At 42.9% G+C, this 15,242-nt stretch overlaps 2 protein-coding genes, 1 long non-coding RNA gene and 1 other non-coding gene across 5 annotated transcripts; 1 reads left to right on the top strand and 3 right to left on the bottom strand.

Moving 5' to 3' along the window:
- The first annotated feature begins 392 nt into the window (after positions 1-392).
- Positions 393-6,451, top strand: dipk1b (divergent protein kinase domain 1B). The gene is made up of 5 exons (XM_073478515.1): positions 393-461; positions 1,953-2,087; positions 4,431-4,538; positions 4,699-4,875; positions 5,068-6,451. Exons 1-5 carry the CDS (start codon positions 393-395, stop codon positions 5,878-5,880), a joined length of 1,302 nt encoding a protein of 433 aa, XP_073334616.1. The 3' UTR covers positions 5,881-6,451.
- A 2,135-nt stretch (positions 6,452-8,586) lies between these two features.
- On the bottom strand, positions 8,587-11,219 carry LOC141005997 (uncharacterized). 2 transcript variants are annotated; one of them, XR_012179903.1, is made up of 5 exons: positions 11,177-11,219; positions 10,042-10,105; positions 9,880-9,956; positions 9,119-9,182; positions 8,587-8,861 (listed from the first exon to the last, which is right to left on the bottom strand). It is a non-coding gene; the product is annotated as an uncharacterized lncRNA (long non-coding RNA). The 2 variants fall into 2 exon arrangements; XR_012179902.1 differs by lacking the exon at positions 11,177-11,219 and having other exon boundaries at positions 10,042-11,151.
- Positions 9,002-9,084, bottom strand: LOC141006517 (small nucleolar RNA SNORA17). The gene has a single exon (XR_012179930.1). It is a non-coding gene; the product is annotated as a small nucleolar RNA SNORA17 (small nucleolar RNA).
- Positions 11,220-12,249: 1,030 nt separating the features above from the next.
- mrps2 (mitochondrial ribosomal protein S2) lies at positions 12,250-15,047 on the bottom strand. The gene is made up of 4 exons (XM_073477794.1): positions 14,985-15,047; positions 14,634-14,750; positions 14,412-14,532; positions 12,250-13,093 (listed from the first exon to the last, which is right to left on the bottom strand). Exons 1-4 carry the CDS (start codon positions 15,007-15,009, stop codon positions 12,547-12,549), a joined length of 810 nt encoding a protein of 269 aa, XP_073333895.1. The 5' UTR covers positions 15,010-15,047; the 3' UTR covers positions 12,250-12,546.
- Positions 15,048-15,242: the final 195 nt, after the last annotated feature.

Raw genomic sequence — 15,242 nt, 5'->3', positions numbered from 1 at the left:
CACGTTCATCGGAGATCGCCGGTGATCTCTGGAGGAGGAGGAGGAGGAGGAGGAGGAGGGCTTGAGTCGCGCTGTGGCGGAAGGTTTTCTGGCCCATATGGAGCTGAAATCTGAAATTGCTCAATTTCAAGGACGCGCTCTTCATCTTTTTTTTTTTTTTTTTTTCTCCCCCTTCAACGACTGATTGGTGTTGAAATACTGGATTAGGAAACCACATTGTTCCGATCCAAGTGCTGTGTCAGCCTCATGCTTGAGGGGGGAACATGAAGCCTGATAATTAGACGCTTGCTTTTGGTTATTTTTTTGCGACGCATGGCGCAGGTTTGCTGTAAGGATGTGATCACACAGGGATCCCTGCTTTCTCGCTCCGCTGCCTCCTCACAGAGTCGCTCATGATGCCCAGGGCTTTGCGGAGACTGGTCCATTTGGTGCTGTTCTGCCCTCTGTCCAAAGGTCTGCAGGTACGCATTGGGGGGACAGCAGGGTGTCAGTCTGCTGTCCTTTGTTGCTGTGATGATGATGATGATGAGTCCAGTATACATTAATGCATGTCAGACCAACAGGGTGATGTATCTGCATGGGTGGCATCAGCATCATAAAATGTTGTGCATGTTAAAAAATGATGGCGAGGAGAGATGTGATAGCTGTCATTGTTCTAAGGTCAAGTGACCAGCTGTCCACTTATTTATTTATTTATTTCTCTGCAGGCCTCAGTACACAACATGTATTCATGTCGCCAACTCAGTTTCCAGGCAGGCTACTTTGATTTTATTTCATTTATTTCCATTTATACTTAACTTCCTTAAATTCCACAGGGGGATATTGTCGGTTAGCATCCACTTCACTACCAGCTGTGGTCACCTTTTGATTTTCCAATTAAAATAATAAGCTTGTGAAATAAAGTCACTTGTGCAGATTTAAATGAGTGTTCAGTATTGTCTCCTCACAGAAAGTGTCTTATTGTGGTTGAAAAAGGGACATTTCTCCTCTAAATGCCTTGATCAGGACCCAAACAGGTACAATTAATCAAAATTACACACAAAAAAAAGGAAAACTTGAACCACCAGGTCCAAAAGAGGAATACAAATCTGTGCAGCAGAACTGATTTTGTGTTTTCTCTCTCGTTTTTCTCGTGAAATAGTGAGGAGATTGATTTATAGGATTTGTGTACATATGCACGAATCATCAATTGTTTCTCGTGACACTTAACACGACTTAAAAATGGAAAATGTGTGCCCATGCTACACAACTCCCAGTGTGTAACAAACAATGTGTCCCTATCCTCAGCAAAACAGAATCCTATAGTTACAACTTCCTGACTGTTTCGCAGACTTTCCTGTGCTTTTGTCGCCTAAACCGAACCACAGACTGGACGCAAACTCAGATTCTGGTTGCGACGGTCCTACGTCATCCACAGTGTGGCTCATACATGTAGTGTTTCATTCAGCGGTGACACATAGTCACGCCGAGAGGCAGGAAAACAAATTAAAATTCATGTCGATGATTGTTTTTGTGACAGTTTCGTCACTGTATCACAGCACAACTACCGTGATACTAAGTTGTCCTGTGTGTGACCTATAGGGTTGGCCTGACCTCCATGTTGGGAACCACCAGACTCTAGTGTAAAAACTGGTCAAAACTAGCTCCACTGGGACAAACTGCAACAGTACAGGGCTGCTTATGCATCGATGCTGCAGTATTAACAATCTATCAGTGTTACATGTGATAAAATATCAGACACACGGACTATTCTATGTACTTTTTAGGAGTACATTTTGCTGTATTTTTACTTGGGAGGAGGGGTTTGAAGCAGGGTTTTGGTTTTCATAAAAGGATATGAGCCGTCTTGGTTTCTGATCTCAGGTGACCGGCGGTTCTTTCGATCTCATGGTTTTAGGTCTATTTCTGTGAAGTTTTGTCACCCTGTTTTCTCTTCTCTCTCCCTCTTAAAGGGTCGCCTCCCAGCCATTAAGGTGAAGTACCTCCTCCTGGCCTGGCTGGGCATCCTCATCGCCAGCTGGGTCATCTACATGCAGTATGCCTCTTACTCCGAACTCTGCCGCGGGCACGTCTGCCATATGGTCATCGTAAGTATAGTCTCTGAATACTCTGAGCAGCCAGCGTCACAGCTTCATCAGCGTGACGAGGGTCGCGGGAAGGTCACTGCGTTATTTTTGTCTTCACGCTCCGCTGTGCAACCGTCTCTGACAGCAGCCGAGCCTCCTCATCGATTAAATATTATGTTACTGGGTTGGGAACTAAATTAATATCACGATCAGATTTCAGCTTATTTGGGACCAAATGGAAGACACACATCAGGAACAATCAAGTACATTCATAGGCAAAACATCTCCGTTGGTTAATGCTAGTCTAGAAAACTGCTCACCCTCATGCTGATGGGAAATCAGGTGAAGTATCTCAGTCCACAAAACATTTTTCGAGCTTCACATGAAAACAGCGTTGTCTTAAACAACTGAAGTAGATGCGGACTACAAAATAACCCGAAAAAACATGAAAGGGCTCCCATACAGCTCATGCAGCGTAATTTAAGCCTTAGGAGGCCCAGATTGATTTGAAAAGATGTATTTACCCACTTCAGATGGAGTGTGCGCTAACGTTTTTAGCTTAGCAGCTACAGTGAAGATCTCAGCTTAAAAATAGGGTGTTGATAATGTCTTTTCAAATCAATTTGGGGCTTCAGGAGACTTGGTTTACGCTGGACGAGCTGTACGGAGCCATTTTATGTTGTTGTTTTGGCTGTTTTAAAACAAGTCCCCATCTACTCCAGCAGTTTAAGATAACGCTGTTTTGCTGTAAAGCTCCAGAAACGTTTGTGGACTTTCTATCCAAATGGGGGTGAGCAGATGATGCCTGAAATTTTTGGGTGAACTGTTTCTTTTAAGATTTTTTGAAAGCGGTTTAAAAGAAATGTTGTTTTTGCTGATTGGAAAAAGCTACAGTAGCACACACACATAAATCAATACAACGGGTTTGTTTTGAATCAAGAATAAGAGGATTCAAGCCAAATGTTTCATGATTTCACTGGGTGAAAAATAAACTCTTACACGTCTACATTCTGGCACATCTTATAATATCTTCGACCATGTTTGGGGTCTTACACTCGATCCATCGTGTTCCAGCTGCTGCAGTGAATTCCTCAGACGCCTAATTACTGTGTAGATCCCAAAAACAAAGAGAAATGAAGACCACTGAATAGGAGGGCTGTCTTTTGAAGAGAAGCAGGGTCAGTTCGGGGGCTCCTTGGTTTTGGCCTCCTTCTTCATGCACGTCCTGTGACTCTGGCTACAAACACAGCCTATAGCTCAAACACTCTCCTGCTGTGCGCAGCTGTTTCCGGGGTTTCGGGCTGTTGACAACAGAACAGGCGCTGACATTTAACGAGACACAGAGGAACACGATGACTATTGAGGGGATAGCTACTCAGTACAAATTGATGCACAATGAAAGATCAATGATGTAACCTCATTATACGAGATAATCGGATGTGCACAACAGAGCGTGCGCACGTGGACGTACAGTCTGTGAGTGTTTCGTGCTTCATTTTTAGATCGTCAATGTCATTTCAGGGGAACACGTCACGCCACTAACCAGAATTAGTGCTGATGATGCAGGCTATTTGTCGGCTACACAAAAGGGCTTTTGATTGCCTGTTGCCACTTTGTAGTTTGGTTGGAAAACTTTAGAAATCTGGCAGTAACCTGGTGTGAAGGATTAACAGAATCTGTGCCTGCTCAGACGTCAGCTGTGCATAGTGCGTGTTCTGCACTCTTTTTGTGGCTTCCTGTTGCAGAGAGGAATCCATATTTGATGTAAGATAGTATGCTACTCCATACTGCTGCAAGGTTTGTATAGTGCAAACCAGAATGAAAGACCTACGTGAGTGGGAACAGTGGCATCGTGGGAATGCATTGGTGAAGCTGGACGTTTTTGGAAATGAGAACATCGATCCCACCCACTGGTCTGTAGCTCAGGTTAGATGAGGTTCGGGCATCTCCTGGCAACCCTACAGTCAGGACAAGACGCCATGACATCTCTCCACTGCCCGAGTTAGTCTGGCGTAGTTTTAGATGCGTTGATTGCTGAAAGAATTTGTGTAAATTGTGTGCCGAATGCAGAAAGTCTTCTCTTCTCTTCTGAGCTGGTGGAGAGTCTGTTAGATCTGGGCAGCAGCTGGACAAGCAGGTGATCGTGAAAACAAGTGCCAACAGAACGGCAGATCTGGACTACGATGTGACGGAGAACAACGAGGGGTTTGGGTGAATGTTTACACAGCTCGGAGGTGTAAATAAACAGAAATCTTCTTACAGGAATGCTCGATGTATGAATATTGGATTTGCCAAGAGAGGAGACTCTCGGAGGATCTGCTCCCTGCCGTTAATGCGGCACATTTCCTGTTTTTCTTTTTACAGTGCGATCACTATAGACGGGGCATAATATCAGGCTCCTCCTGCAAGGCGTTGTGTGATCAGAGGACTCTAACCCTGCAGCGCTGCATGTCCACCTCCTCCACACACCAGGTACAATAGCCACAAGTTGAATGTATGTTAATGCTTTGTATAATGTAAATACAGTGAAAGATTGTAATGTTCTTTAACTCTTTAAAATATCACATAACCCTTGTATCACACACATGCAAGCGTTCGTACATATTCCCTCATCTCTCTGTTCTACTTGCAGGTGTACAGCGGACTGTGGAAAGAGAGACCGGTTGTGATCAAGTGCGGCATTGAGGATCCGGTGAAGATCGACGGGGCTCCGGACTCTGTGCTGCGACAGGAGATGACCTTGTTTGACAAACCCACTCGTGGAACCTCTATGGATGAATTTAAAGAGATGCTGCACAGTTTCCTCAAGGTCCTTTTGTCTCCGCTATATAAAATATTATAAGTAACAATGTGCAACGTAGAAAGTAGGACCATCTAACTGCATTTAAAAAAACAAAATAAACCTCGTCAGAATCGTCCTAACTGACGCGAGTTAGTCCTAAATTCAACACTTCCACGTTTATGACATAATAACCCAACTGTGTCACCCTCCTTCTTGCAGGCGAACCTTGGTGAGCAGTCGTCTTTGAGCACCTTGGTGGACCGGGTCATCACCCTAGCAGATGTCAACCAGGATGGCAAAGTGTCTCTAGCGGAGGCCAAGTCTATCTGGGCTCTCCTCCAGATCAACGAGTTCCTCCTGATGGTGGCGCTGCAGGAGAAGGAGCACACCCCCAAGCTGCTCGGCTTCTGCGGCGACTTGTACGTGACAGAGCGCGTGGGCCACAGCTCCCTCTACAGGCTGGAGGTGCCTCACTACCTGCAGGCTCTGGTCCCAGAGGCCTTGAGCTCCAGCCTGAACCACTGGCTCGCACCAGCCTGGCCTCGCAGGGCTCGCATCACCATCGGCCTGCTGGAGTTTGTGGAGGAGGTCTTCCACGGGTCGTACGGGAGCTTCCTAATATGCGATGCCAGCCCTCGCCACGTGGGCTACAATGCAAAGTACGACTGCAAGATGGCCAACCTGCGCAGCGTGGCGTCTGAGGCAGTCGTGCGGGGATTTTTGAGGGGGCGGCGATGCGAGACTAACGCAGACTGCACTTACGGCCGGGACTGCACGGCCACCTGCGACCGACTAGTGAAGCAGTGTAATACTGAGGTCGTACAGCCAAATCTGGCGAAGGTGTGTGTGCTGTTGCAGGATTATCTGCTTTTCGGAGCGCCGTCAGACCTCCGGGGGGATCTGGAGAAGCAACTCCGCACCTGTGTGACACTCAGCGGTCTGGCGAGCCAGATGGAGGTGCATCACTCACTAGTCCTTAACAACCTGAAGACATTGCTGTGGAAGAAAATCTCCAACACTCAGTACTCTTGAGAACAGATTGAAATCATTCAACCTGCACCTCTACGTAATGAGTGAATTATGAGTCATTTTTGCTTATGAAGCTTTGCCAAATGTTACAGAGGGTGGCGGTTATTGATGCAGTGTCACTCTACATTGACTGTGAATAACAGCATACTGTGACATAATGAATATACAATATGAAACAGCTGACGACGCAGATTTATTCAGTGAGACTTATACAGGCCCCATCACGCTTTTGTTTTTTCCGATGCGTTATTTTGAGAAGCACATTCATCCGTTTAGACATTATTCTCAGGGCAACGCCTACGACTTAACTTGTAAAAAAAGTCAAATTGTGAAGAGGTGTGATAGTTTTTGTACAACTGTAAATATATGTGGAGCGTTGTTTTTTTGCCGGGTATAAATGGATCTCCGTGTGAAGCAGAAGGATAGATACAAATAATGGATGGGACAACGCGTAGAGCACTGAACTGTCCCTCCTGGTATCGATCTGATATTGATAATGTATTTGAAATCAACCCTGAACATACTGGAGTTGTAAAGGACAATCAGACATGATTAAACTTGAATGAACTTCTCATCCCTGAACAAGTTGTGTCCGAAAATTGATTTTCAGCGCAGTTTAATTGAAGCTTTATTGATCTATGCTGGGTAGCTGGTGTCAAAAGTTGGAGGAGATGGAGTTGCTGGGCTGAGTGACAAGGAAATCTGACTTTCTACAATTTGGGATTTAAAAGGGGCATTATTCGGGTAAAACGCACCTAGATAGGCCGGGTCACAACACACGTACTCTCTGCTTTAATGAATTTTAAACATTTCCATGCAGGCGGTAATGTCACTGCAGCAAATATCGTGTCACGTTAAAGCAACATAACTAACAGCTGTAGCTATAAACTTGACAGGATAGAGGAAACATAACGCAATACTCATTTGCGTCTACACATTCATTTTTACATAACCATCTCACCTTCTTGAGGTCTTGATCCACCATTATGGTTTTATTGTTTTTTAATAAAGAAACTGGAAGAAACCTTGGAAAGGACCACACAAGAGGAGATCCCCTTCCTGGACCGGTAGGTGCCAAGAGGCAAGCGTGACAAAATTTGGATCAGGGCCTGTGCTTATCCGACAACTCAGGGTGCCGTTCCTTGATTCTCGCTGATGTTTGGTCAAATTGGGGGGCAAGGCGATGTGATGATGACTAACTAGCAGAGAGAGGTGGAAGTTTGCAGTGTGTGACCTCAGCACCTTGTCTACTGTAGCCAGTGTCCTGTTTGTACCACCACCACCACCACGTAAGGTGGGGCAAGGCATCTTGGTCACAGGCCTTGCCCTGGGTCTCATTGGTTCTAGTTCTCGGTCTATAATAAACCCTCCCTTGGGTCTGTATGAACCTGTACGTCAGGTTTTGAAGGTGCTGTCTGTAACCTTTTCAACCCCAGATCTGTTGTAGGTCTGACTGGTGCTGACTCGCTGTCGACTGCACACCCTACTTTGGGTTTGTCATGGTAACAGCAGTCTTTCAGACGGCAGGTAAATCCGCCGCCACGCCCTTCGGTTGTTTTTTGTCCCTGTGCCCGTTTTGAAGGCGCTTTCTGTCGGATGGGTGGGAGGACTGGAGTTGCAGATGGTAGAGACGCTTTTGTCTGACTTGTCGTAACCCTCTCCTTGAGTATTGATTATATTTGTAATAAGCATTAATTAACAGGAAATAAGGCCCTGATAAGTCCTTATAAGATTCTTATTAACATTATAACATTACATAATAATAATAAGACTAAGATTATGAATGCTTAAGATCAAGTAGCTGCAAAAGGCCTAAAAATGCTAATAAATTCAACTATAAAGTATGTATTAGCTTGTTGTTAGCTTATTTTGCAGTTCACAAACTGCTAAAAAGTTTCTTCTACGAGCTTAAAGATGTATTTTAATCAATAAATAACAATAAAACAATAAGATCTAATATAAGATATAAGATAATTTTATGATGCTGTTATTAACACTTACATATAATCTTATTAAGACATAATAATATATAAAAACATCTGATAGTGACTTACAAATGTCTTATTACATATTACAAGGACCTGCAAGGACCCAGACGAGCTAAATGTCTGTAGTGTGACCACACAGTGAGAAGGCGAGGGTTCGAGTCCTGGTCCTGGTCCTGACCCGGTCTCAGTTTCTGTATTCTCTGCTGTGGTGGTGTGACTTTACTCCGGCCGCTCACAAGGAAGGAATATTAATAGAGTTACAGAGACTTGTCTTTTCTAGTGACTCTAAATTAATTGGTGCAGTTTAACTTCAATATTTCTGAAAATATGAGCAAAACTCTGACTGAACTGCCATTTTTAAAAAAAAAAAAAAACCCAAATAAAATCAATAAACATAAAAAAAAGTGATGCCAAGCCCAAGTGTTTTTTTATTCTTGAGGTCTTGCTACTTTTTTTTTAAAGTGTTTGATTGATTTGACAGCTCATCTAAAGAGCGACTGAAGGTCTGAATAACAGCATCTCATGCCGAACACATTCTTTTGGAAGCAGCTGTTTTGCTTTCAATAAGCTGAGACGTACAGGATGCTCTCGTGGTCGGTTATGGGGACCAAGATTTGTCCAAACACAGCTGAAGGGCATTTCATCATACACCACTAGAGCTCAGCTACGGCACTTAAGTAACATGTGACCTGACTTGACTAAGAATGAATTTAGGCACAGCTGAGTATCACAAACAGTGTATTTAATGACATTTCTTTTAAAAACTGGAATGAGCAGTTTTGGTATTTACAGCAGTTAGATCGAACACACTCAGACTTACGTTTTGCCTTTTATTGGACACCTGGGTCAACAAAATATCACTTGACACATTCACTAGTATTTTTAGGCGTGTCTTGAAGCATTCATTTCAACATTTTCTCCCTTTCCACCACGTCTTCGAGGCGCACGTATCTGCAGATGGGTTACAGTCTCTTGCCCCGAGCCCGGAGCGCTACGCTGTGAAGACAAACCAGAATAAGACGTCTGGTTAATTTAGTCTCCACATTTAAAAATCACTTAACCAGCTTTCAATAACTTCATCTATTGGTAGACTTTATCGCTCCAGAAACCTCACTTGTAGGAGGTTCTGAATTCAGATGATAGTGCGCACCTTTTAATCTCTGCCACCTTATGACACAGGCTCGACACAGTGTCGGACTGCAACGCCTCAAGGGGCACGTTGGATGAGAACAAACACAACACTGGAACCTCACCTTTATCAAGCAACTGAGCAGCTGCTCCACAGGTTCATCTGGTCCATCAAAGGTGGAGCCTGACCTGAATGATGAAGACATTCATGAGTAGGACAGAATCAAATGTACAGACCCACTCATTACAGAGATGCAAACCAACTAATCCTTGAAATCTGGGAAGTTTTTGGTGCAAGTGACAGAAACCAGGGGCTTACAACAGCCTCATTACCAATGAATAAACAAGAGACATGGAAAACTGATTGAGTGCAACAAGAAAAATGTACTCATGTAACTCTTGCAGGGTTTCTGCAGGTTTCAACAAGTTCAATTCAATTCAAAATACTTTTATTTGTCCCCGGTGGGCAATTAAAGGCACGTGGAGTAGTTGTACACAGACACAAACAAGTCAGCATGTTAACTTAACTTTAACTTAAACATGTCAAGTACGTGGATGTTGGGTTTCTTTTCCTCTAACTGTGGAAGCCATGTCTCTCCATTGTTTCACTGTCTAATTCAATAATTGATTCATTGTTTCTGTCTGTTTGTATATGTGAAATACATATAAAATCAATAAAAACACCGTTGAAAAAACAAAAACCTTGTTGTAATCTGAGTCTAAGTATCTGGCCCGGTTCCATACCCAAAGCCCACCATACAGTGGCTATTGAGCTATCGTGAGCCAGTTACTTACTCTCTGCCCACATTCAGCACAACAGAGACACTGCAGTCAGAGTTGAGTCTCAAGAGGCAGCATTAACTACATTTCCAACAAGACCAGTTACCGTTATCCGAAACGCTGTCATCTCAGTATCTGAGGATCACGAGGGCAAATCCACATATCTTCTCGCTGTGCAAGAACCTGTATGAACAAGAGAAATATGTCAGAAGACAGAGGAATCAGGTCCTCCAATACAAAACATAACCATTCAAAAGCATTTACATACCCAAGATCATAGTCCATTGGTCTATTGACATGTGATACCCACGAAACAGCGCTGAAGGCCACATCTATACATGAGAAATGAGTTTATACATTTTATTCTCAAGCAGGAGACAAGCACAGGGATCACCATCGGGCTCGGAAATGTGTACAGTCTGCTTGTAAACAAGGAATTAAATTATCATTTCAGTCTTACCTCTAAAAATCATGTGACTCAATGGTGATTACAGTTGGATTTAGATATATATATATTTCTTTTTCTTATTTTCATGACCACGGCAACCCTCTGTTGATTATTGTTATTAATCACTCTGTTTGCATAAAACGATGGCAGCGTGTAACTATTTATAAATTCCTAATATAATAACCCTTTAATTAGCAATAATAGCAAAAAGTTGCAGGTCCCAGCTGTTCTGCTGTAATACTTTGAATGTATTTGGGTTTTGGACTGTCAGTAGGTCACATCAATGTTTGTCACCATGGGCTCTGTTTTTTTTTACAATCTGCTTTTATTGACCAAATGATTGATTCATTAAGGAAGTCATTACTAGATGAACCCAATCATCTGGTTGTGACCCAGTTCTCACTTAGTTGGACACATTGTAAGTCAGGCGCCTGCCACCAGGGGGCGACAGCAGGGAGTGAAGTACAGTTTGCGCCTCAGTTACTGTACTTAATTATATTTTCTCCTATTTTTTGTACATTTCTGTGAATATCTCTGCCCACCAGAAGCAAGCTAGAACAATTTAAACTCAAACTGGGGACGTATTTCAGCCACTTCTTCGACGTTAATGTCAAAAAGCAGGAGTGACACCTGTTGATACATGCAGCTGTCAAACCCTCAGAGCCGCCACACCCATTCTCACACACAGCCGACACGAAGTCAGCTAAAAACAGCCAAAGTGTAAACTGTCATCGTCTCGTTTTACCTGAAAAATAACGTTAAACCTCGACTCTGATAGATGTAAACATGAATATTGCTGACGTTGCACACCGACGCTGACAGGAGTCTTGCCAAGAAGTCGCGACTAAGATCTGAAACACGTTAAATTGTTGTTTCACCACAAATATGTGACTGTACGTGTTAAAATACAACGATTATAAACTTATTTACTGTTAAGTCATGGTCTCACACTCACCATTTTGTCGTCGCAGCAGGTTGTTGTCAGTGTGTCTGAACCTGTTGATCAACTACGGAACACGACAGAGGACAAGCTTTATTTAGTCGCTAGACCATAACCAAAGATGGTAATCGAAGATTAGCGAAATTCTCGCGAGATTTGCTAATGTTTATTTCTTTATTGTAGACGCTGTACAAACTAATTATGTGTTTTAATGTGACAACAGTGTAGTGAACAGGTTGGAGTGTTGTTGGCACAAACACACGAGGTAAAGGTGAGGAAATGACCGTGATTTGGATTAAAATGATCACTCTCGCGAGATCTTACGCGGGTGTGGCGTTACCATAGTGTATACAGCACTGTCTTCTGCTTTTGCAAGTCAGCAACTTTCATTAAAAGGAAGGGATCAGAAAACATTTAAGTCACTGGGACCAAATGCTATTTTAGTTTTATAACCACTAAGAGATGTGATATCCTTCAGAAAATTAGGTTTCACAGTATATGAAGAAGCCAGAAACACTAAACATTTACATCAATTTTGGGAGTTCAGGGCAATTATTTTGTTTAAGCACATCTTATTTATTATAAGTACCATCTTGCCAGCTTTCAAAAGGCCCTTTTTATTCTTGCACATGGCTGGAAGTGTTGGATCTCAACACTATGTTCACAAGGACTGCGATACTCAAATTAGAGCTGCAACAATTAGACAATTAATGGACTGAAAGAAAATCTGCAACAATTGTTTGAATAATTTCCTCCTCAAATGGGAGGATTTCCTGATTGTTGTTGGTTTATATAATTTTAAATTGACTATATTTGGTTTAAGACTGCTGGAAAGATAAAACAAGCAATAAAACAAGTCATTTTAGACTTTGTAGTATTATTGAGAAGCATTTTTGATGTTTATACTTTTTCACTATTGTCTCTCGACAAGAGGATTTATGGCTTTCTGTGACATGTTGCAGCACAGTCCGTACCCCAGTTACTGATTTTAAGCGTTTCTGCAAAATCTGTACCGACATGGCCTCAAGGGTGCAAAGAGGCAACTAGATAGAACAATTGGATCTGAAGTTGAAAATATGACACCGATATCATTTGAAGGGATTGAGTCATTATTTTGGCTATGTCTTACAACCTGTGAGCATGAATATGAATACGACAGGAACACAAAGTGCCGTTTAACTATGGCAGTCCATCTAAAACAGAAGAAAAATGTTAAATTACAACCAGAAAACCACGTCACAGAAACGAGATTCAGCCCGTGGCATATGTAACTCAGTCCAGAACACTAGCATCAGATCTTGTTTAAGTGCAGATGCATGATGGGGGGCAGCAACAGACGGTGTTGAAATGCATTTTTATTGTCTCTTATTCAAGAATGTGTTATGTCATGAGCTCGGTGTGGAGGGTGCCAACAGGCCGCGCAGTAGCTCCTTCCGTTTCCTGTCGTCCTTGGCACGTCTGATAGTCATCTTGAATAAGCGACAGTACAGCTCCATGGCATCTGGAGTGTCATCGTTGCCAGGCACAGGGTACGTCAATAGGCTGGGGTTGCAGTTTGAGTCCACCACACCCACGGAGGGAATGTTCATCTTTGCCGCGTCTCTGATCCCCACGTGCTGCTGAAACACACTGTTGAGCGTGGAAAGGAAGACGATGAGGTCGGGTAAGCGGACTCCTGGGCCGTACTGGATGTTGGCGTTTGTGAGGAGACCGCCCTGCCAGTACCGCGTGTGGGCGTACTCCCCACAATCCCTTGCAGTGCTCTCCACCAGGTGGCAAAACTGACGGCGGCGGCTGACGAACAGTATGACGCCACCGCGATACGCTATATGAGCGGTGAAGTTCAGGGCTAGCTGAAGGTGCTCCACGGTCTGGTCGAGATCAATAATGTCATGGTCCAAACGGCAGCCGTAGAGGTAAGGCTCCATAAGCCTAAAACAAGAGAGTAAGAGTTCTGTTAAAAAAGCCATGAGTTAACATGACAGATTCCCTGCAGCCTACTGTAATCCCTTGTGTATAATATTGACTTACTGATTTATCAGCAGCCATTCAAATGACAGCTCTGAACACTTTCTGTTCTGCTCTGCTTCTTAGCTGTGGTAAGCTAACATCAATGCTTAAAGCTCATGTCGATACGAACTCAACATTTCCTGCAGGTGTTTAAATGTAAAGGCAGCGATGGGCCTGTACTGCAGCATGGTTAGAGGTGTGATTATACATTTTGAACTCACAAACCACAATAAAATAGAGGAGCTCAGAAAAAGAAGTCTGATGTTAAATCATAAATAGGAAGTTACTTTTAACCACCACAGGAAGTATGATGCGTAGATTAGCAGCAACATTTTGGATCGTTTTACACCAAGTGTGTACACAGCACAGTTGTCGGTAAAAATCCTGTAATGGAGATTTTATTAAATATTAGAGTAACATTAACACTGTTTATTTTGTGTCTGTGTGTCCATATAATACATAGATACATGGAAGTCTGTAGTTGTTCAGTGACTTTGAGTTTTTCTAGCTTCAGCTTCTAGCTTCTGTACCAAACAAGCATGTTCATTCATATCTAGAGAATATGATTTTTTAGGCCAGGGCATCTCTGTGGCACCAGAATTCTTCATTCACATTGTTATGTTTGGACACATTTTTCCTTTATCAAAAAAGGAGAATCTGGATATTGCACCTGGGTATTTTGTTCCTTCAATAATATTTTGATTACTTTGTGCGGCCCAACGTAAAAGTGTTGACTCTCAGCTTTAAAGGGCTTTCACATCGATCGAAGGTGAAGTGCAGTCCAAAGTTGGCCCTTCAACATCATAGTCGTTTAGTTAAGTTTCAAATCAATGTTCTGGAGGACGGAGCCAAAACAAAAACAAGATCCATATAATGAATAAATGTATTGTTCAATTCAATATTCATAATAATGACATTAATAATTCTCAATTATGAAGGATTTGCTGCCTTCTCTTGCGATAATGACCTGAAAAATGAATTACTGACATCAGAGTGGGCTTCACAAAATGTAATCTTTTACTATTTGCTGACAAAAACAATAACTGGCCAACTGAGAAAGTAGCAGATTACTTGATAATCAGTGCTAATTAATCAGTCTAAGTAAGTTGTACATTAAGAGCATGTGACTGACTAAACAATTCCCACCGCCTCCATCTCACTGCTGAGTGTAAACACCCCTGACAGATGTTTGAGCAACATTTACGGAACAAGTCGATGAGTTGTGGGAAGTCAAACCAACCTGTGCCTGCAACCTTTCTTATGTCCGAGATGAACTCTGGCGTCGAACAGTTCTTTCATCGAGATGAGCTCCGACACACGGAAAAAGTCCGGCTTCTCAAGTGGCAGGTTCATTATTTTATCTGTGCGGAGGAGAAAGGACATTGCTGAGAGTCTGGAGGAAAACAGCAACCCCGAGGTCTCCTACACACTCCTGTTGTAGTTAGCTAGCTAGCTAGCTCACCTGTACTGTCGTCAATCTGAAGCGGAGGTGGTTTGACGGACGCTGCGGTGGTATAGTGATGTCCACCACCGGAGTATCCGACTGTCACAACCCGTGACGGTCGCAGTCCCAGAAGACCTAAATATAAAACACACATGAGGTTTAAAACATCAGACTAACAAGCGAGTACAGCTAGCTAACGCTGCCTAGCTAACTGTTAGCTACTGACGTTAGCTGTAAATAAACCGCGTATTTTCCAGTTAGTGTTACAAACATGAACTAAAACAAAGCCACAACTGTTCTACACACCTAAAAAAAAAGAGTGACAAACACTTAATGTTGCGAAAAATAGAAATAGTTCTGCGCAGATACCTTTCATCAGTGTCCGGGCGGCCATGCTTGCTGGAGTCCCTCGGAAGGTCAGCCAACTGCGCATGCGCGCTTGTAGTTCATGGAATGCTGTTAAGCTCTTTGAATAATAGACTACAATACCCACGGTGCCAAACATTTTGCTCTCAACTTTATTGAAAACAAACAAAACCAGTGACATTTCCACACTCATGTGATTTAGCTGGTAAGGAACAAAACCCAACGCTAATTTTAGGAAGTAACTCCTGATGTAGAAGACGT

Source organism: Pagrus major, chromosome 12, assembly GCF_040436345.1.
Source record: "Pagrus major chromosome 12, Pma_NU_1.0".
NCBI lineage: Eukaryota > Metazoa > Chordata > Actinopteri > Spariformes > Sparidae > Pagrus > Pagrus major.
The sequence above is the reverse complement of the archived record's forward strand: the minus strand, read 5'-3'. Positions and strand labels throughout refer to the sequence as shown.

Bases quoted from the DNA above. Each gene is read 5' to 3' on its own strand.
- dipk1b (XM_073478515.1), top strand. From the start codon at position 393: ATGATGCCCAGGGCTTTGCGGAGACTGGTCCATTTGGTGCTGTTCTGC. The intron at 462-1,952 runs GTACGCATTGGG...TCCCTCTTAAAG, and splicing joins CTCTGTCCAAAGGTCTGCAG to GGTCGCCTCCCAGCCATTAA. The intron at 2,088-4,430 runs GTAAGTATAGTC...TTCTTTTTACAG, and splicing joins ACGTCTGCCATATGGTCATC to TGCGATCACTATAGACGGGG.
- mrps2 (XM_073477794.1), bottom strand. From the start codon at position 15,009: ATGGCCGCCCGGACACTGATGAAAG. The intron at 14,533-14,633 runs GTGAGCTAGCTA...TCCTCCGCACAG, and splicing joins TCAGATTGACGACAGTACAG to ATAAAATAATGAACCTGCCA. The intron at 13,094-14,411 runs GTTGGTTTGACT...CTCTTGTTTTAG, and splicing joins AAGAAAGGTTGCAGGCACAG to GCTTATGGAGCCTTACCTCT.